This window comes from Nicrophorus vespilloides, unplaced genomic scaffold (genome assembly GCF_001412225.1).
Source record: "Nicrophorus vespilloides isolate i.1.1-1 unplaced genomic scaffold, Nicve_v1.0, whole genome shotgun sequence".
NCBI classification, from domain to species: domain Eukaryota; kingdom Metazoa; phylum Arthropoda; class Insecta; order Coleoptera; family Silphidae; genus Nicrophorus; species Nicrophorus vespilloides.
Genome location: NW_017097677.1, coordinates 42,629 through 65,232, shown reverse-complemented (window position 1 = coordinate 65,232; position 22,604 = coordinate 42,629). Strand labels below are relative to the sequence as shown.

General features: G+C 32.0%; 5 protein-coding genes across 6 annotated transcripts; 3 read left to right on the top strand and 2 right to left on the bottom strand.

The window, feature by feature from the left end:
* Positions 1–812: 812 nt before the first annotated feature.
* LOC108560689 (heparan-sulfate 6-O-sulfotransferase 3) lies at positions 813–5,856 on the top strand. Of its 2 annotated transcripts, none has more exons than XM_017918346.1 (3): positions 813–1,373; positions 2,788–2,983; positions 3,070–5,856. In XM_017918346.1, exons 1-3 carry the CDS (start codon positions 1,191–1,193, stop codon positions 3,984–3,986), a joined length of 1,296 nt encoding a protein of 431 aa, XP_017773835.1. In that variant the 5' UTR covers positions 813–1,190; the 3' UTR covers positions 3,987–5,856. The 2 variants fall into 2 exon arrangements, with proteins under 2 accessions (XP_017773835.1, XP_017773837.1); XM_017918348.1 differs by lacking the exon at positions 813–1,373 and adding an exon at positions 2,617–2,713.
* Positions 5,857–6,111: 255 nt separating this feature from the next.
* On the bottom strand, positions 6,112–8,741 carry LOC108560688 (probable glutamate--tRNA ligase, mitochondrial). The gene is made up of 7 exons (XM_017918345.1): positions 8,626–8,741; positions 7,679–7,913; positions 7,424–7,619; positions 7,157–7,371; positions 6,871–7,102; positions 6,339–6,815; positions 6,112–6,281 (listed from the first exon to the last, which is right to left on the bottom strand). Exons 1-7 carry the CDS (start codon positions 8,726–8,728, stop codon positions 6,192–6,194), a joined length of 1,548 nt encoding a protein of 515 aa, XP_017773834.1. The 5' UTR covers positions 8,729–8,741; the 3' UTR covers positions 6,112–6,191.
* Positions 8,742–8,775: 34 nt separating this feature from the next.
* On the top strand, positions 8,776–10,127 carry LOC108560690 (SPRY domain-containing protein 7). Its single transcript, XM_017918349.1, has 4 exons — positions 8,776–8,989; positions 9,050–9,220; positions 9,272–9,523; positions 9,651–10,127. The coding sequence occupies exons 1-4, from the start codon at positions 8,863–8,865 to the stop codon at positions 9,746–9,748; spliced, it is 648 nt and encodes a 215-aa protein (XP_017773838.1). The 5' UTR covers positions 8,776–8,862; the 3' UTR covers positions 9,749–10,127.
* A 281-nt stretch (positions 10,128–10,408) lies between these two features.
* Positions 10,409–18,919, bottom strand: LOC108560698 (SUN domain-containing ossification factor). The gene is made up of 3 exons (XM_017918360.1): positions 18,715–18,919; positions 18,402–18,641; positions 10,409–13,699 (listed from the first exon to the last, which is right to left on the bottom strand). Exons 1-3 carry the CDS (start codon positions 18,774–18,776, stop codon positions 10,930–10,932), a joined length of 3,072 nt encoding a protein of 1,023 aa, XP_017773849.1. The 5' UTR covers positions 18,777–18,919; the 3' UTR covers positions 10,409–10,929.
* Positions 18,920–19,189: 270 nt separating this feature from the next.
* Positions 19,190–20,251, top strand: LOC108560677 (DTW domain-containing protein 1). Its single transcript, XM_017918325.1, has 2 exons — positions 19,190–19,449; positions 19,502–20,251. The coding sequence occupies exons 1-2, from the start codon at positions 19,252–19,254 to the stop codon at positions 20,249–20,251; spliced, it is 948 nt and encodes a 315-aa protein (XP_017773814.1). The 5' UTR covers positions 19,190–19,251.
* The last annotated feature ends 2,353 nt before the right edge of the window (positions 20,252–22,604 follow it).

Here is a 22,604-nt window from a genome sequence, read left to right as displayed (position 1 = left end):
ATTTTGTGTTTCATTACTTAATAAATATTTTAATTTAATATTCGTTAACAGATTTAATTTTTTATATTGTACAGAATATTGAAAAGTTACTTTTAAAAATCTGTCAAATAAATGAATATGAAATGTTTAGTAGCACTGTGTATGAATGAGTATTTCTTGGAAATATTCGCTAAGAAAAAAAGGCAAGAACCTTCTGAGAACTCGAGAACTTCTAGAGGGAGGTTCGCTGTTGTTTTACACATAAGGAAAATACCTCGTAGATTTTCTGGAATAATAAAAAAAAATAAAGCCCTGTCCCCATTTGCATCTATTTATAGAAATATAAAGAAACCGGTGTTCTTGAAATGCAGGAATCTTCGTAGAACGAAAACACGATAAGAGGATGTTTGTGTTTCTTACAATGATATGTGTATATTTCTTTAAAGTGCAGCAATTCGGAATGTAAACAAACAAACCTCTAACAAGAAATATGTGTTAAAGAATAGGTTACATTCAATTGTAGATGTTTATAATTTACTTATGAGAAGTGCAATTTAATGAATCGAATGCATTCAATAAGATGAATTGGTCAAACTTGATATAAAATCGTAATTTGAATATTCTAGGTATGCCGATTAAGAGGCCTCCATGGTGCATACAGCCACCCCTTCCGAAACCGGAAAACAGAGATTACATAATCGAACCCGATTGGAACTCCGTGTTCATTGTCTGAAATAATTGATTGTCTTCTGCATTGATAAATTTCAAATAAAATACTGAAAATATGATGATGCAATATTTATTTATGATGTTGCGTATAGTGCGTTGGGTGTATAGTCCGAATATTTTGTAAATGTTTAACCAAAAGCTTTAGTTATACTTTAAAGATAAAGCAGATGGAAGTCTGGCAACGCGGCGCGCGCAGTGCTTTAAATGTAAAGGTATAAGAGGTACATACGGAATGTCAAAAAAGCAAATGGCGTAGTCTGTTTATATTTAGTTTCGCTCGGACGTTGTGTGTTATTAATAATTCATTAAGAACATATAATTGGGAGGAGAGTGTGAGCGACCGAAACATCACACATATGCATTCATGCTCACTGCTGAAGCGATTCATTCCCAAGTAGAGATCGTGCGATACAGGCTCTCATTGTTTCTGGCTCTCTCTTTGTCTAATTTATGTACATCATTGTTCATGCAATGCATCTATAATGAAGAATTTCAAAAGTGTCTCTGTGCAAGTGATAGACAGCGACATTGCCCTGCTGCTGCCCAACGGCGTTTATGAAATCAAGCAGATGGAACCCAGGTCCCGACTCAAGTCCATCCTGATTATATGTGGGGCCATGGCCCTCTTCGGGATCTTTGGTTTTGGATACTTCTGCCCAGACAAAGTAAGTACTTGCTTTCAAAGAATCAAAGAAAACAAATCAACATTTCCATCACATTTTACTTTGTTTGTTATTATTTTGATTCATATATAGATGACATTAGATAAGAGATAACAGAATCACAATTCTGTTCCAAGTATAGATTTATTTGTATCTGTGGTTTGTTGCATAATAACATTTTGCAATTGATAATCAAAGCAAAGTCTGCTCATCTGACAAGTAGGAAAGAGTTTGTTGTCATTTAGAGTTGCACAATTGCATGTAGTCTACCAAACATACTTTGCATTTAAAATAGCTGCAGGAATTTAAATCACAGGAATCTGCAGGAATTTAGAATTATCTTGTCATGCATTTATCAAAGCTGATAGCATTTTTGTTTTTTAAATAATCATAATAAATGATATTGGGGTGAAAAGGTTAATTACTCTGATTATAAAACTGTAACTTGATTAGATTATATTATGCAGAATGAAATAAATTATTAATTAATTATTTGTATAGGTATGGATATTATTGTTCCCTGATTTCGAAAACATAGCTATTTTTTTCAATATATGTTTTCTATACATTTTGTCAACATATTTTTTGATTAATTTAATATAATAATATAAAGCAGTTTGAGTTTTAAACCAAACTAAATTTTAATTGTGTAAAATAAACAACGAATCAATTTAGTATTAACATTATGTTATTTTGTTGAGTTCGTATTATGGTAATTTGATGCAACAAATTTTATTATTATTTAAAAATAATTCTAAAAAAAATAGTACACAAAATTATTTGTGTATACATAAATGATCGATTTTTTCCTATAGTTTCTTTGTTTATTTTTGTACGTTTCCCCGATTAGTTTGATTTGAAATAGTACGGGATATTGACCTCACTAAGCGTGGTATTGCTGAACCGATATTTTTATTTGATATTTATAGTATAATTGTTTCTAATAGAGTCAAACTTTTTTAAGAAGCAAATTTTGTTATTGACTGAATTAAAAATAATGTGGGATATATAAAACTTATATTAAGTATTATTAAAAGTAAAATTAGTTCTAGTGTTTTGATGGTGACGGGAATACATAATGCAATTATTCCAATTGTTTTTATCATTATTTTGATTTGAATTAGTGTAAATCAAGTGATTCAATTGAGTCGTAAATTGGATGAAATGGCTGAAGAGTAATTTTGCAGCAGTGCTTTAATTTTATTTAGAAATTGTCCACTTAATTCAGGTCGGACTTTGTACTGTGCAAAAGTGTTTGAAATTAGATTGAAGTTTATCATGGTTTCCTTGGAAGTAGATTAAAATGTTTTTGAATTTAGTATTTTCGTTTTCAGTAGCATTAAGTAAGATGGATTTAGACGGACGCGTCGCGTGTTTTTGGTTAGTTCTTGTTGTTGTAAATGCATTGTGCTTGCAGGTCTGTGCATTGAGCAACAGGGATGCAGTCCGATTCGATTCGTCACAAGTCACTGCAGTCAATGATGGCATGGGTAAACCACTATCAGCCACGAACAGCAAGACTGGCTTGAGTTACGACGACATGCTTAACGATGATTTTGCCTTCGATATGGATTCGCACGATGTCATGGTCTTTCTGCATATGCAAAAAACAGGTAAAGTTTGAGATTGAACTTAACCTTGTTCAATGTATTAAATCCGTAAGTTGAAAACGATAATGGACAATCGTTTGTTGTGTTAGGTGGAACTTCGTTCGGAAAACACCTGGTGCACGATTTGGATTTACAGAGGCCATGCACGTGTCCGATAACTCCGAAAAGATGTTACTGTTTCCGGCCACATTCCAATCAAAGCTGGCTGTTCAGTAGGTATACTACAGGTTGGAAGTGTGGCTTGCATGCGGATTGGACGGAGCTCACGAATTGTGTGGATGCTAAATTGGACGAGTTGGAAGGTCACATTGCCAAAAGACGATATTTTTACATAACGTTATTGAGACAGCCGTTAGCTAGATATCTGTCCGAGTTTCGACATGTGCAACGAGGAGCCACATGGAAGGGAAGCCGGCATTTTTGCCACAACAGAGCGGCAACGGAAGTTGAATTACCTGCATGTTATAAAAGTGAGTCTTGGGACAATGTGGAGCTGGACGATTTTATGAATTGCGATTCGAACCTGGCCATAAATCGCCAGACCAGGATGCTTGCTGATTTAGAGCTAGTAGGTTGCTATAACAAGGATTACATGCCGGAGGCGGATAGAAACCGTGTGATGTTGGCCAGTGCCAAAAAGAATCTTCAATCGATGGCTTTCTTCGGATTGACCGAATACCAAAAGATCTCTCAATACATATTCGAAGAGACATTCAATTTGCGATTTGCTATACCCTTCGAACAAAATAACGCTACTGTTTCCAGTCACACAATGCCCACACTGAGTGCAGAACAGGCCACCAAAATAGCGCATCTTAACGACTTGGACAATGAGCTATATCAATTCGCGAAGCAATTGCTTTTCGAGCGTTTCCACCGATTGAAAGCGCGAGATTCAAAATTCGAGCAGAGGTTTAGCCACTTGGGTGAGATTCCCGGAAAGTTCGGCGTCACGGAATTCGACTGGGATAAGCTAGACGACGATATTACCTCGAATCCAGTCTGACACAGTATGTAAGACGCCCATTCACGCGAAAAGACACTGGTTGCTTAAGTTCAACATTCAAAGAAAAGATATATTTTTCTATATGAATTATTTGAAGTAACGTTGGCTCAATTTTCGTTTCACATGTTAAATGGCCATGATGATATAATTTTTACTTGTACATATTAGTCATTTTTAAGAAGAGATTTTTATTTGGTAACTTATTTATTTAGTCTGTTTAAGATAATTATATATTTTAATGTGATTGCACGTGGATCCAACTACTGAATTGTTGCAAATGAAACGCGAGAATTGATTATTGTACACTCATTACTAAACTATCATTTTGCGTTGGACTTTATTAATTACGGTCAAACTCACTTCTACCGAGTTTGACCGATTTTTGTTTTATTATGGACATATCGAACAACAAAGCTATCATTATTATCTTTTACTATGTAAAGGGAGATCTTATATGCGTTAATATACCAAAGAAAAATTTTAGTTTTAAGACGAATAATATTTAGAAACTTTTAGATTTGTTTCTAAGTTTTAGACAAAAAAGTTTTTGTATTATTCTGCACTAGGCGGTGATAAAGAGTGATTTCAATGCTTTGAGGAATTGTTTAATTTTACTTCAAAACAATATAACTGTGATATCTAGGGTTATATAGTATATATATATATAACGTTTTTTTGATAAATGTTTGTTTCTAATAGTTCTCACCGCCCTAGATTGATTCATTTTATGTTCAATTAAAAAACTTTTCATATTATTAATATCTCGAAGTATTTGAAACTTCTTCATTATCACGTGTCTAGAAAAATTAATCAGTATATGTATATGCATTTTATAGCACATGTGTACTGTACCAATCGACATTGGCTGTACAGTTCCTGTGTAATTCCACTGATTGGCTTAAAACATATTTTACAATATTACTATAAACTTGTTAAACTTGTATCAAACACTTGTATACCACAAGGCCAAATATTAAGCGGCCTATAATATATTGTTATTGCATTATATCTAAAAGAGAGAAAAAAAATCAAGATTATATTTTAATGAACGATAATAATACGTAATTATTAAATAGTAACACCAATAATAAATATATTGTATTCACTACTTGTTTAGATTAACAATGATCTGAGATGAAAATCTGATAGGTCTTCCTGCTTTGGATTTTTTTTAAACAGAATAACACGACTGAATTTTACTTCCGCTTCTGCATTTCATTTCTGTCGAGCATTACCGACGTTGAGTAATTTAATCCTACTTTGTGTTCTAACTTTAGATTCTCATTTAAATATGTTGTATATTGTTAAAGTGAAACCATGTTCTACAAATGCTCATAAGCACGGAATAATTTATTTTTGAATCTACAAAGCAAACGTTTATTGATTTCTGATTCTACACTGATGGCACAAAGCGATTTGCATTGTATTGGTGAATTTAAATAGATATGTCTTGCATTTACGCAAATGCAAGGAATACGAATCAACTCAACCAACTTTTATAAAACAAATGCATTTCGGATTCGAAATATTTTAAACGAACAATTGATATCGCACAGGGTTTATTAATTATTGAATATTTTTGAAGTGGGTTAAAAGAACTAGTATTTGTTAATATAATTATATGATTTTTCGTTTTCTTTGTACTAAATTTTACTGACGTTTGGTTTTAGTTTTAATTTATATTTGTTCTTGATTAACGATCGAGGTACTTATAACAATCATATAAGATAGTTGTATAACATAATGTAACAACTGCCATATCACATAATTGTTGTTGAATTGAAACCGAGTTGATTTTAATTAATTTGTAACTATTGCAACGAAAGGATGTTGGGGTAAAAGAGGCACAAGAGATTATTACAAAAAAAAAGATAAGATGGAATTTAGTAGTTTTGGCAAAACAAAATGAGTCTTTGGTAGTATGTCCTATTCCTTATGATATATTATTGACAATTAGATCTGCAATAGGGTGAAATACAAAAAAAAAAAATGTACTGTGTATTATTTTTTTCTTGGTATATCTGCGATTAGACTGAATTACTTTTAGCATTTTTAATATATTTTTTTATGTAAAGATGAATACTCTTCCATTTTGTTTTATTTCTTTTTTTTGTTAACACTCATTTGTAGTTTTGTGTACAAGAAATTGTAATATATAGAGATATTTTATCAATAAAATTTGTTTATAATAAATTTATATTCTATTTATTTACTCTTACTTAAAAACAAGTCTATCCTGTTCCTAGTGTTGTCCTTGCCCAAAATCTCGATCATCTCCGCTACACTTGGTCCCTCCTAAATGCATAAGAGAAATAGCCTTAAAAATCATGTGACCACGTAACACTTACTTACCTTTAAACCACTCAAAATGGTCCTTAATAATTTCATGAAGTTGCTAAATGCAATACCATTCTCTTTGGCAAAGTCTTTCAGGTAGTTATTGACTTCTTGCTTTTCCGCTTTCCAATTATTTTCAAAACTCGCGTTCAATTTCTCAATGGCATTTCTCTGTTTCTCATCGACAGAGTGTAAATGCTTCAGCTCAGGTGTTACCCAAAGAAACATTAAATCTCTTGAAACTAAATCCGTTAGTCTATCAATTCTATTAATAGACCATTTCAGTATAGTTTCGATGTGCTCGTCGCGGATTTGCAATGTAGATTCGTCGTGTTTCGGAAATTTAGCCTTCACGATTTCCCTCACTTGATCAATCAACTTTTTTTTTGTGTCCTCCATTCCTAATTGCCGTTCAATTTCTAAATTATTAAACTCCAGTAACCTTTCAGGCATAAGTTTTCCTGAATGCGAATTGATCTCTTCCACATCAAACTGCAATGTTATATATTTTGCTTGGGTCTTGTAATTTTTTCTATGAATAATATACCTGTTGAGCTAGTTCCATCATGGTGTAACATTTCGGTTTAAGACCTCTTTCTTTGTCTTTATCGAAACCTCCACCACTGTTAGTAATGAAATTAATTAAAGCCATTGGCAGGATACCAGTTTCGCGATAATGAGAAACTTTGATATCGCCTTGTCGTTTACTTAATTTAGTTCCATCAGCGTTCAAGAGTAAAGGTAAGTGACCATATTTAGGCGGTTCCCAATTAAATGCCCTGTAGATTTTTTAAATTACCATTATCTAATTAGATAAATGTTATAGATCATACCTGTATAACAAGATGTGTTTGGTCGTTGAAATCTGCCATTCCATTCCACGAAGAACGTGCGATATCTGCATAAAATGATCGTCAACTACATTAGCGAAATGGTATGTTGGAAAACCGTCTGATTTCATGATAACAGGATCGCCTTCTTGTAAAGCTACATCGTAAGCTATATTACCATAGATCAAATCTTCAAAAGTGTCGCAGCCTGTTTGCAACTAATTAAAAATATTTTTTATTACTGTTTAATTAATATAATCTTTCTATTACTTTAAATCGAATACAATGTCGATCTCCTCTTTCCAATCTTAAATTTATTTCTTCCTGACTTAAATGCCTACATCTGTTATCGTACTTTGGCACTTGCCTCATGCGAACTGCTTCTTTCCTGAGCAAATCCAAACGCTTATCAGTGCAAAAGCATTGATAGGCTGACCCATTGTTCAGTAGTACCTTTACCTGTTCACTAAATACAAAACAAAAAAAAGGTAATATATTTTAAGCAATATTAAAAGTATATTATACTTGTATAATTTTACTCGATGCGATTGAATGTAAGGTCCCAAACTGCCACCAATATCTGGACCTTCGTCGATTTTTATTCCGCTCCACTTTAAATCCTCTTGAAGACGCTCTGTTGCACCAGGCACTAATCTAGTCTGATCAGTATCCTCGATCCTTAAGATAAAAGAACCTTTGTGCAATTTGGCAAACAAATAATTGTAGAGCGCCGTGCGGAGTCCACCTAAATGTAAATGACCTGAAAACATTAAATGTTAAGAAATTTGCAAGAAAATTTATATATGTATGTATTCTGCAAAGATAGGTTTTTTTTTTACAGAATACATATCCTTTGTCTAAAAACAATTGTGAATTAGATCATGGGACATGTTTCGGGAAGTCATTCTCCTAGTCATTCGTTAAGTGAATCATTTTTGTTACAATTTGTTTTGCTCGTTATGCGAATTACTCGATATGAGAGGTTCTCGTTAAGCAAGGTTCCATTGATTTTTAAAAGAAAATTGTCCTTAAGCATTTTTTATTTTACTTATACAATATAGCAACATAACACATGTACAATAAGATAATTTTAAGAATTAAAACATTGACATACAAAGCTACAGTGGAACCTCGCATAACGAGCAAAATAAATTGTAAGAAAAATGATTCGCTTAACGAGCGACGTTTCACATAACGAATGACGACGAGAAGAGACATATTATGTTTATTTTTGAATATGTTTCACTGTATATACAAAAATCATACATAACATTTATATAGAATAGTATACATTTTGTTCTGCATTTGCTAAATAAAACAAATTGTTGGCAACCAAAGTAGCATATGAAATTAACTTTGTTAAATCCATTATTGAAAAATTAGCTAAATTTGCGCATTTTAATACATTTTTAAATGCAGAATGCATAAATTAATGGCAAATTGTTAATTTGTTTTTCAAAAAGCGCACTAACCTGTGGGACTTGGAGCAAACCGAACTCTCACTTTCCTACTGCAGTAGTAACGATTATTTAGCAAACTAAGTCCTCTATTTCTAATAAAACCAGCTGCAATCATTTTCACTGAGCGCAAGAAAAACAATTGCAGTTGAATGAAAAGTGAAAAAACTATATTCTTGTAAGGTTAGGTTACTGTCAAAATCGTAAACATATTCGTTACTTGTAAGCAGGTTACTTTTATAATCAGCGAAGATGACATCTGTTTCGATGTTTTCTTGTTTTCGGAGCTGCTTGGACGGTTTAAATGTTTATAGAATATCGTCCCATGCACCACACGCAGCTAAAGAAAATCCAATACATTTGGATACTGCTTTTTTGGGTAATATACTTTGGTATTTATATTTTTTATTGTTTTAAACTTTGTTTTTTCTTCTTTCAGGATACGAAGTTGTAATCGTTAAATCGGGTCATCGTTTATGTGGTGCTGGGGCGGCTCTAGGCAATGCCCCATTGGTACAGTCAAAAAGTTATTTTGAGGTTAAAATACAACAAGGGGGTTCTTGGTCAATTGGCTTAGCTACAAGACAGACAGATTTAAGTCTAACCCAGGGTTTGTCATAATGAATCAAAATATAACTTATAGACTAATTTCTATTTACAGGTGGAAATGATGAATACTCCTGGGCTTTGTGTAGTGATAATGTAATAAGGCATAATAAACAAGAAATATATAGAATAGGTACTGCAACCAATATTGTAGCAAATGGTACTAATGCTACTCCACTAGCCCCACAAGAAGGTGATATAATAAGTGTATCCTATGATCACATTCAATTGAAGTTTTATTTGAATGGTTCTGAGTTGGAGTTTCCAGTTACCAATGTTAAAGGAACTGTCTATCCTGCACTTTATGGTAAGACCACTATAAGCTTTAATATTAATGCAACAAAATCAGTTTCAATTGTCTACATTCTGAACATGCTTAACCAAATTCTATATTATAAAATCAATACATAAGAATTATATCAATTTGTTTGCAGTGGATGATGGTGCAATATTGGATATAATTCTTGACAACTTTAATATCGCCCCGCCGGGAGGATTCGATAAAATAATGCTGGAACAGTCTTTGCTATAATTGATGTTCAGCAGAAACTCAAATGGAACCTTTAATTGGCGGGTATTTCAAGGTACAAAAGGTTTACTATACAAAGGAAATGTTCCCTCTTCAAACAAGTCTTCAAATTAAGACTACTAATCTTAAGTATATAATTTAATTCGCCCCTGTGGCATAATTCTATATTAAAAATACAAGACTTAATCACAAATGTATCACAAAGTATCTAATATTCCAAAATTATCATATTTGAATGTATATAGATAGTAGGCAAAACATATTTACTAAGTGTATATATTTTTGGATAATTCAATAAGGGTTTCTCCTCCATCCAGTATTCTAATTGAACAAATTTTTTTTTTTAATATTATAGAACAAATTAATTAATCATTGTGTGTTAACTTATTATATAATTATTTTTATGCTGTGAATTTAAAAGGATAATTATATGTCTTTAATTTAAAATTTAACTTTGCTGTGTTGTAATATTTAAATAAATTTAATTTTAAATGTGAAAAGAAAAATTAGCAAAGAATATCAAATTCCTATCTGAATATATCCCACTAATAGATTATCATCTCATTTATTTAGATACACATTTAGTTACATTTATTACATTATTCATACATTTATAAATTATGACAAGAATTTGAAGTTTATAAACTTAAAAATTAAACGTCCTATATATAACATATACACACATACATCTTGGATAAAAGCATAAATGTCCAAAACAAAACAAAATGTGTCTTTAATGTAATATCGAAAACTTTAAGTTTTCGCGAACGAAAAAACATAACAAAACAATCGAATCACATTAAACCTAAAGATTTATCACAGCATATATCAATTAGGAATATCTTTTTTCTCAAGTAAATATCGGAACACAATTGCAGTATAATAAAAATAAAAGGGAAAAGAAAACAGTTAAGTTAAATGTAAAAGAAGCATGTGAATAATTACATTTATATATAAAGTATCCATTGCTTAATATTAACGTCTACATGTTTGAATGAAAAAATTGTATTTTCATTTCTTGTGGGATATAAGTCAATGCCTGTATCTGCCCATTAGGAAAAGATAGGTAACGGATAGTTTATTTTCGGTGTAAAAAATTAAAATAGAATTCATGTTGGTGGGTGTGAATAGAATACTCTCGGAGCCTATTTTAATACGTTCACTTTGTCGTTTTTAAAATCAGATCAAAATACTTTCTTGAATATTTTTTTTAAAGTGCCTCTCTTCTCTTTCTTTGGTGGAGTAATTTTAGGCTCGTCGTAACTTATGCTCAGGCTAGCATCACTAGGAGCTGGGCTTTTTTGTCTCTTGGTTTCATCCATGCTTGCAGACTTTCTGTGTTCTTGTTTTGATCCATTTGGACTGAATCTTCTGCTCTTTCTGATTTCCACTGCAGTCTTCAGATATTCTGGTGTGGATATCTTCCGATATTTCTGCAGGTCCCCATTAGTGGATATTACATCAGGATCTTGCAAAGGCTGAGGTAAGGGCATGTCCTGCAGAGGACTATTATCGCATTCTTCCAAAACTAAAGGAATTTCCTCGATTCCAATTGTTGTTATAGTAGGCCAGTCTGAGCAGTCCTGCCTTATACAACTTATGATTGCGCTCTCTGACGATGTAGACTTCTTATGATGTACCACGCTCTCTTCATTCAGTGTAGTTATTGAGTTTGACCGCTGAAGTCTTTTCTTTTTGCGTTTTCTGTCCTTAATTTTTCTGCGCAGTTCAATATCATCAACCAGAAGATGTTCGTACGTGCCACTAATCTTCAGTGCCTCCTCGCTAGGCCGTCTCTGCTTCTTTGCAGGTGTATTATGATTGATTACGTCAATAGATTTGCGACGTTGCATCTCAATGCTAATTTCATCTGAATGGGAATGTTTACTATGTTCGCCACGGCGGCAAAAGCTGAGAAACCCAATCATAAAAATCACAAAAAATACGATAATATGGACGAAACTAAACGAGCCTTCTTTGTCGGCGATCAGAGCTTCAACCGCTTCCGATAATTGCTGCAGCTTATTTTCCAATCTTTTATTACTCTCATCTTTTTTTTTAATTTCATCGTTTAAAGTGGCAAGCGTTTTCTCGAGAAACCGCTGCATTTCCTCGACTTGCTTCTTGTATCTTCTACTAAGTTCTTCTAAATATTGACTAGACAGCGAGACGTTCCTTTCGAGAGATTTGATCCTGTTGGACAGTCTGAGAAATACGGATTCCTTAACTTGCGGTGGTGATGGCGTTGCACTGTCGGAGAAGTTTTCTAATTCCAGGTTTTCCCCGCTTTCGTCCTCTATTAAATTCTCGCCGCTTCCGATGTCCTGGAGGACCTCATCTTTGGTTTCATTATGGTATTCCGGCAAGGAAGTGTTAGCTTCTAAATGGTGAGTCACTTCTATCAGGTCTTCCTCCGGGTCCAGGGTTTTTGTGGGTTTGATTTCGCCGCCGTTTGAAATATTACTTATTACTGCATCATTTATAGTTGAAACAATTTTACCGGTTTCCGTCGATTCTATTTCCACAGTTTTCTCAGTAACAATCTCCTCGTCCGTACTATTAAACTCTGCGATTGGTTCTTTGCTTGTCGTATTACTTACGTTCAACCCAAGTTTGTTTTCCATAATACCAACGATGTTGCATAGCGCAGCCAAATAATGGTCGGGAAATATAGCCCTAACATAGGAAGCTTTCGATACGTCCGTGCTCACCAGACTTCCATTAAAATCCAATCCGAAATCTAAACATAGGCCAGCACCGTATAATATATTGTGGATCATACCGCCATGCTGAGTTAATTCGCCGATTGCGACACTCTCGCAACTCAACAATCCAAAAACTTTTCCGAACAAGAGGTCACTGCACTCCTTACAAACAACTAAATAGCCTGGCGTTGTGCAAGTACTTATCAGTGGCGTATATTCGACAACCACATTATTATTGTCACTACTTGCTGTCTCATTGGTAACGTTCCCTTTATTGTTTCCCAATACTTCTGCGGCTTTCTTGACTATTGAAATAACTGCATCAGTTGCTGAAGTGAACAGATTTTTAGGTACACCTCCGCCCTTTCCACTTTCGAAATCCAAATCATCGTCGTCATCGTCCTCGTGAACCGCGCCTTCTTTCTCCAGCACCTCGAATTCCGAAGTCCCATATACCCTGAACAGGGATACCGGACAGAAGTGCTCGGAGCCGTAATGCGAATGCAACTCCACTTTAATATATTTTCCAAATAGATGCGGATTCAATTCGAAGCTCTGCAAATCCCTTTCGTCTTTCGCGGTGAACTGACCCACATTGGACCAATCTCTACTGGGAAAGCGATCGCTAACATATACACTAAAATCTTTCGGCGTCGACGAGAATAATTCAAAATTGGCCAGATCAATCTTCTTGGCTTGGATGGCTTCGCACAGCTCTACGATGAACCAAATGCGGCTCGAACAAGTATTTAAATTATACTCGTCCCTAGATGGACTGAGCACTGCACTTGGGCTCACAGCCTCTGGATTTGCTGCGACGATTTTTGCACCGCAATCGGGCGATGCGTAATTTTTTGAGCGCACCTTCAAAACACTGGAATTCTTGCCGTTCCAATTGGGACTGTGCGCGGAAGAGTTTACTTCTTCCCGCTTCTTTTCCGCCTCTTCAAGTTGCTTCTGCGTCCACTCGGAGAACGATGGAATTTCTTCGGTTAAATTTTCCTTAGGCACGTCCAGTTTTTCCGATTCTTGAGTCTCGCTCGGCACATCTTCAGATCTATTCAACGTTGGTGAGTCTTCCGTGAAAATTGGTTCTTCGGTTGTGTATGGTGCATTTTCGTCAATAGTAGTGGTATTTTGCTTCTGTTCCTGTTCATTCTGACTGCTAGCCAAGTCCGCTTGATTTTGTATCTCCGCATTGGCGGAATCGACAACAGTTACAGCTATTCCGTGTCCAGTCTCCGCGAACCTAGAAAATAATAAAAAAGGTGTAATTTAATAATCAGATTTTAAATAAAGGATTTCAGTTTTTAATTAGATTAGAAACCTTATTGCGGATAATAATAGTAAATAATGTTATCTAATACGTGTATATGAATCTTTAAATCACCTGATTTTGTAACTTGACAAATACGCAAGATAAATAATTATTAATATTCGTCTGGTATTTGTACGATAAAAATCAGTAGTCATATCGGAATCGTTGCTTCCGATTTTGATCGATTCTCAGTTCAAAATGAAGTGGAAATGTGTGCCCCGCCGCAGCCGCGCGCGAATGGTATTGAAAAGCTCTTCAGATACATTCACGCATGTAGTTGTTCCGTTCTGGACTATTTTTGTATACAATGCCACTTTAAGTATATTTTCGTTCGATTTATATAATTCCAAAAGAATAATAAACATGTTTTCATTCATATTTAAAAGACCAGATTAGATTACACATTAATCTGTTTTGCGTAGCGTATTTGAATTCAACATAATTAGACGTGGGATATATTGAATGTCGACACACATTTCTCTTAGGAAGAAACGTTTTATTTTTAGAACAATTTGAATGCGAGAAATTATTATTAAACCTATTTACGTGCGACGCGGTATTTTAAAATACTCGCGTCATTTATTTTTAAAAATCGCAATAAATTAATATTATAAATATGAATCCGTTACATTATCTTCATTTTTCATGTCGTCTACAATTATTTCGATACAGCAACAAAATAATATTAGTAGATACTTAAAAAAAATAAAATTAAGGGATACAGATGAGGTTGAGGTAAATCTTTATAAAAGTTGGAAATATATTCCACAAATATACGAATATTGTCTCACATAAAGTATGAATAAAAAATATTCAATATACATTCCTAGCAAACATCGACCTCCTACAGAATGTCTCTGTAATGTGCTGAAAAAACATTTGTTATAGTCATGAACTTGTGACATTAATAAAACTGCTCTTATAATCTATATTTTAGGTGCAGGTAGAGTTAGTACTAATTAATTGTAGATAAATAATAATAATAATGTTTATTGCATCAGTCGTTCAAAAAAAAATACATATGCAGTAATAAAACAAAATAAATGTATATAATTTCAAAAAATAAGACAACTGATATAAATGGTTATTGGTCATAGATAGGTCTTTCTGCCCTGTAGATATTTAAAAAAAAATTAAATTGTAAAATAGTATTAGAGATCGGTATTCTTGGCTACTTAATAAATTCATGTCTTATCATAGTACAAACATGTACTTATCTAATATAGTTAAATCATATTATTACTATGTTTGCAACTGTATATACTCTAATGACTGTGTCATTTTAAGTCTTTAATGTAGTATAAAGTAAATAGTTTTATTTGCACAGATGAGTACTTTTAAAAGATATACTAATTATTTATATATCATAAATAAATATTTCAATTTTACATCGCGAAAGTTAAATATGCAAAAAAAAACAGGTAGTGACGTCTGTACAATTGTTTTCAACAACTTATTTATATTTATTATTGATTGCTAATTACATGTTGCCGAATTGTAATGATGCAAAACCATAAATATATACAAAGAAACAATAAATATTTCTAACATAATAATAGATAATATAATTATTTACTTCAAAAAAACTTTATCAAACGTACTTTTTAAAATATACGCTACACATATGAACTTTGAACGTTTACACTCATTATGTTATGGGAAAAATGTTACTATGCGTATATTTACTTATTCAGATGTATGACGTATTTATAAAACAATGAAATATTTCATGTAATAATTGAAATTGTTTTTGTTATTGACACATTTTTGTAACTTAGTTGAATACCACTAATAATTATTTTGGAACATACATGCATTACTATTATTAAAAAAGAACGGACCTGTCTGCTTTGCTTTAAGAAAAAAACGTATGTCAAAATCAAAAAATCTATTTTAATAAGAATACTTCGTACTTTTATAATCTTTATAACTAAATATGATGGTTAAACATATATTTTTATATGGTTCATATATTCATTAGTAAAAAATCCCAAGCTACTAAATATTTATTTATTGCTCTTTTCTTATTGTATTATATATAAAAATATGAGACTAAAAGTAACCCAAAGTATGTTTCTCATTTTCGTAATATGTAAATGTCGCCTGTTAATTGGTAACTTCATAAATAATTAAATTGAGACAATGAGAGATAACTCTCTGATGATAAACTTGTTTACATCATTAGGTTATTGCCCGAACTATTTCCGCCGATAACTTAATATTTGCAACATTCGCCATATTGAATATCTTTAAGAAAATAAATAAATTTAAACTTGTTTATTATTATTAAATAAATATTTTACTTTTTTAATGATAATCAGTACAGCTTATAACTGTTATTAAACCAAGTTTTCAGTTACTAAGAATCTAAATGTATTGTTAATAAGGATGTGGTAGGACGCTATGCACTGCCAGTATAATCAACGCAATTGTGCGTAACATATCATTTAAATTTATATAATGCCACGCAAATCTTGATTGTATTGTATGCATGGTTCAATCACCGAGCAAACGTCGCAAATTGATGAACTTTTGTCACCTGCAACGTTATATAACGTCTGAACAATAGACATTCATAATAACTTCAGTATGGTTTTTCTTATTCAATTCGCACTATATATTAATATATTTATAATAAATAATTCAAGGTCAATTGATTTTTCAATTTTATTGAAATATTTTTTTGTCATACTACTAATGAATAATTCATTACAAAAATATGTAAATTACATATTGGTAACTGTAACCAAATTCACTGTTATCGGCAATAGCTAGACAATAAAGCGAATATGTAGTGTTCCGATGTGGAAGATGATAATCTGAGAGGCATACTTTGGATTTGTATAGATTTTCTAATCGTTACATAATGAATTTTGGACGAAGCAACTTTACTTAGGATTTGTAAATCGTATTTCTGTACTAGCAGCAATTGAAAGCGTTGTAACATGTGGCCACATTTACGTAATCATTTTTGATGGATAGTTATCAACAAGGGCAAGACAAAATATTTTTTAATTGCATCATTTTAAATTAATGTTTTTCTATTTTTTTTCTTTTTATCTCTCTATGTCCTGATAGTAACTATGAATAATTAATGATGTGAACGCACACCTAGTGCACGAATTTGATAAACTGTTGAACAAAACACCAAGGTCACCTAAAATATTTAACAACTAAATAATACATGTGCAACTTGAAATTCGTCGAAACAATGATAGCGGCAAATGGAAGTTCCAATTGTGTTGCCAAGTGGTGAAATGTGCTGAATCGATTTCTGGCGATTGAGAAAAAGAAAAATCACGCAGAAACGAGATTAGATAGCCACGAGTTCTTTTCCATCTATCTCCTCATGATCTGCTATGTCCAGGGAAAGGAAATGCTCAAGCAAGGTTTCACTCCCCTACGGGACAAGGCGAGAAAGTTTAGTAGAGATCGGACCTGATTTATGTGCACGCTTGCCTTGCCTGTTTACCCGCACGCACAAATACAAAATCTTAAATTTCCACAGCATCTGGGTCAGATTACTTGAAACTCAATGAATATCAATCTCGCCCGTATGCATACTCGATACAAGAACAACAGTTAAACGACAACCATGTATGTACGGTTTATTTATCCAAAGACCGAAGCACGTTCCACGCTAATTATTCGCCTTATGTAAGCCCCCGAAACAACAATACGATAAACTAATTTACACCCGTTGCAAAATGAAATGAAAAGCACCAGCAATCATAATAGGAAATGCATCAAGGTTGCATTTCGTTTATTCAATCATCTGTTTTCAATGTTCGATGTTGTGCACGGCGCGAGTTTCTCCGTCACAAAATTAGAATTATCTTTGATAGAAATTGATGCCAACTTTCTTCGGACATTCAAAATGAAAGAATGAAATATTTAAACAGCCGCAATAAAAGGAACTGTTAATGCCAATATTTTATCACCAGCGACTTTCCCCGCGCGAATAGAAAATCCCATCATTAAAAACGTACACTGATTAAGTTTATCTCATGTTTTTAGTGAATGGATTCTGTTCTTCCCCTCTGGAGAGACGTAAACTAATTTGTAATGTGATAAATGGAAAGTGCATTCTAAACTGTTTCTATAAATATTCCACAATATGTATCCTACGCATTAGCGTTCTGCACTAATTAATAAAGTATAGGAATTTAATCTTGTTTAGTTTGCTCAATCAAGTTGATAATTAATAGCTTTATTTCGTTTTCTACAAACTTCTACTTTCTTAGCATATATATTAATATAATCAATAATAATAATCTGAATTCATATATGATCTTAAATCAATGGAAGTAATTAATTTATATGGTATGTATAATACAGATTCAATCTCAATTAGCAAATTATTTTTTAAAGAAATAGTTCTATTATTTGTTTCTTTCCATCATTTAGTCTAAAACAGAAAAAAAATCTTATTAAAACTAATAACCTATGTTCTAGATCTTTGGTTGAAATATTTTGGTACAAAAATTATTGTCCATTATAAATACATAATTGATTATCTTTATAGTTAAAAAATAATACAATTGATTGATTATCAGGATTTGATATAATAGATTTAGGTAATTTTATTGCGAATGAAATGAGATAAGTGGTATGAAATAAAATCAGTACTGACCCATTTGATAATCCAGAATTTTGTGATGCCAATTCAGAGAAGGGCTGATGAGTGAAGTCAGAGTCGGGAGTGCCTGTGGGCTCCTCGAAACTTGCCTGTACCACATCTTCACTGCTAAACTGTTCACTATTCACATTGACAATGTCACTACTGTTTCTCACAACAGCCTCCTCTCTGTCTGCTTTATAGTCAGAGGACACATTCTGTTGCAGATTAGAGCTGGAGAACAATAAAATGAAACTGAAACAGATGATGGTAAAATATATCCCAGATTAGTGTTTAATTTATGATTTTTGAAATAAACTTTACTTACATTGCCCAAAACAATGGACTGAGGAAAAACACTTTCAGGACTCTCTGCAATCTACACTTCATATTTTCGCGTGTTTAAAGGAAATGCGTTTCTCGAACATTGTCGTTTTAATTATAAAGTGTGCAAAACAGACAACGCTGAATTAAAGCGCTAACTTGTCTGAAAAAACTGACGTGTACTTGAATTGACTTGCAAGGATTTGGACAACTGTCAAATTAGAATTACCGAGGCGCCAGTCACCCAAGTTCAGTTTTTCTTATTTTTCTCATTTAAACATAAATATAATTTATATTTCAATTTAAAATTATATTCCGTAATATTTATTCAAAGCATTACATTTTACAATTATATTTTATTATAAGATTCAAGTTTTAATTCTAATATGATTTCTAACTTGACTTTAGTATATATTCTTTTAAAAATGCAAAGTTGCATGTACGGTTGCAAACACGCATATGTCATAGTTGTAAACTTAACCTATTTTATTTTGTTAACCTTTATTTCATTTAAGTTGTATTAATTATATTATTTTATGAAATGACGCACCCTAACAGCGATGACGCTAAATCACTATTGCAGAATCCCTTTCAAAGCATGGACATTGCGGACAATTCCATCTTAGACACTATCAATGGTCGATATATCTGTGGGAATTGCTTCAAGTCGAGGAAGTTCTTTTGCTACACTTGCTTCACGCCACATCCAGAACTAGAAAAGACAATCCCTAAAGTTAAAGTAATTATGTCGATTTATTTGCCTCAATAGAATAATAATTTTCATATTTTAGTTGCCAATAAAAGTGGATATAATAAAACATAAGAGAGAAATTGATGGCAAAAGTACTGCTGCTCATGCAGCTATTTTAGCTCAGGAAGACATCAGGGTATACACCTATCCAGATATACCAAGTTATGATAATGAGAAGGTTGTGTTAATATTTCCAAGCCACACAGCTTTGGAAATTCCACAGTTGTTTGAAAATACAAAATCTGATTTGAATCAAATCCAATCAGATTTTGATTATGAATGCCCAAAGGGAATTCACAAAACAACTTTGCTAACAAGTATACCTGCTTCCTACAGTAAAAATGATTGTGATATTAATTTTGTTGAATCTACTGAACTGCCAATTACTAAAGCTGTGTTTATTGATAGCACTTGGAATCAAAGTAAAGGAATTTACAAGGATGAGAGGATAAGAAAGCTGCCCTGTGTGGTGCTGCAAAATAGGATTTCGCAGTTTTGGAGGCACCAGAAGGGCAGTCCTAGGTGGTATTTGGCCACTGTTGAGGCAATACACCAGTTTGTTGTGGAAGTGCATTTGAATGCATGGGGTTATAAAGCAGATTATGCGGGATTAAATTGCTGTTTCACGGAGAATAGTTTAGAAAAATACCAGAAGTTGGTTTCCAATTCTCAGAGGGCGTATAGCGGACAATATGATAATTTATTATATTTTTTCCAGCACATGTATAAATTGATACACACTTACTATGACCATGATAATTTATATGCATATAAAAGGCGAATGTTATAAATTATAAATATATATATATACATTGTTGTTAAATAAATTGTGTTTTTTATTCCTCAAATTATGTTCTTTGTCATTTTTACAGCTTCATATAAAGAAACATCTCATTATCATTCAGCTTCAATGCGTTGGTCTTCTAGAATATAGATTCTAGATCATTCTAATAAATAATTATTTTTAAATATCCGTGTCTAAGAAATCTTATTTGTCATTGGTATAAAAGATTACATATTAAAAAATTTACTGTTAAAAATACATAAAAATATTTAGCTCATTTTGCTGGTGGAATAAATACATGGAAATATTTTAAATTTTGTTACATTAGATTGAATTAGTAGTTATTAAAATTTAATTTTCTATTATATCTTATATTTCAGTTTGAGCTGAATAAGTTTTATGATAATATCCTATAAAGTTTATAATAGTTCAGGCAATAGTTTTGCAAGTTTTAATATTTGCCTGGTGGCTCTATTTTGGTTCGAAACTTTAGTATATATGCTACTTTGCTTTCTTAATTGTATGCTGAAACGCAAACTATATTTGATATATTGTATTAAACATTTTAATCTAATTCTTAAACTTAGTTTATAGTAATTTAATATAACTTTGTTTTATTTTTTTTCTGATAATTCAAACTTTATTATAAGAAGTAAAAATATTTTTCAATATTAAAATACCAATACTTCAATTTTAGGCTACTTTGAATGAATGTACTTTAATTTCTGAAATGATCTCGAAATAACGTGGATATTGTTGTTTTACTGTCATTTTTCTATTTACAGATGTTTGGAATTGTGCTGTACGTATAACGAGCCAACATATTTTGTTTAATGCATGCATTTTTGTGATTTAGTATTGAGCCTTGGGATTCCAATATCTGTAGGTAATTGTAAGGTTGTTTGCAGTTGTTTGATGTATTCTCAATCTTTAGAACATGAAAATTCAAGTTGAAACTATATATATTTATGTATATAATTTATATCATAATTATTTAAGTTACCATGTAGAATATAGATTTTATCAACATTCATATGAGGAGTTGATTTCATTTTATTTTTATTAAAACATAAATTTTAGTCAATATTTTAGAAAAAGTCATACCTGATAGTGATGGTGTTTTCTTTGAGAAATTGTACACCAAAGTTTGAAAGGGGATACCTATAGTGTTAATACTGAAGACATTGCAAAAATATACTTTGATCTCCACTTTGAGAATCACTGCTATTAAGCATTTTCAAATAACAAATAGTTAGTCAATGATGGGGCCCCCAAACAGTGTGAGTTGGTGCCCGGGGGCCTCAAAACGCACAGGACGGCACTGGATTGAGTTACAGATGTAACTAATTACTAATCATCATCAACATTATTATTCTCTTAATAAATTACTAAATTTAAAATGTACAAAATTTATATGAATTATTATGGAGAAGCAAATACTGAAAAGAATCATGGTATGTTTATTTAAGAAAAAGTCATAAATGATGATAGCATTTATATGATGGTGTTATGTACACCAACGTTTTGAAAGGTAAAAGTGTTAATACTGAAGAAATTCAAAAAAATATACTTAAATCCAAAGACACGTGGATGACAAATAAAAATGTGTTTATTTTATTTTCAAATACATTTTACTTTTTCCAAATGAATTTAACATCCTCGATTATATCACATAAATGGAATGCAGTGACTTGCTTTGCTTATTTAATGCGTCTCAAATCAAACACGAATTAAAGCAATATATGGTGCTATGCTCCGCTTGTTCGGCAATAGACAAAAATCTAAGTGAATTTACGATATGTGTTGAAACAAACATTAAATTATAACTTTTTATTTTTCTGTAATGGTTAATTAAAATTTGTAATATTGACAAATATTTCAAGTCAATTGATAGATCGGAGAAATGAAATTTATTTTCAATTTTTGTGGATAATTTCTACAAGTTTATTTTAATAATATATAATGATCTAGTAAGTAATAATCTGTTTTTATAAAAGATTTGTTATTTATTATGTTTTAATAATTTAATAGAAATAATATAGAGTAATTAATATGTAAGTACTGCATTTTTATGTTTAAAACCTTCCATACTAGTAAAACATGATGCAATATTATAATAAAGGTGAGTGTTACCGGGAATAATTATTATACACCCCTCATTAATAATACCATACCGAAGTAGATGTACATTTTTTAAGATTTTAACAAAGTATTATATACTTCTATCAAGTAATAAACGTTATATTATAGAAATACATATACTTATTCCTTATTTACACATCAGATCTATTAGAATCAAATCATATTAGATTTGGACCATGAATGATTATATATGCCAAAGGTGGGCACACATAAGGCC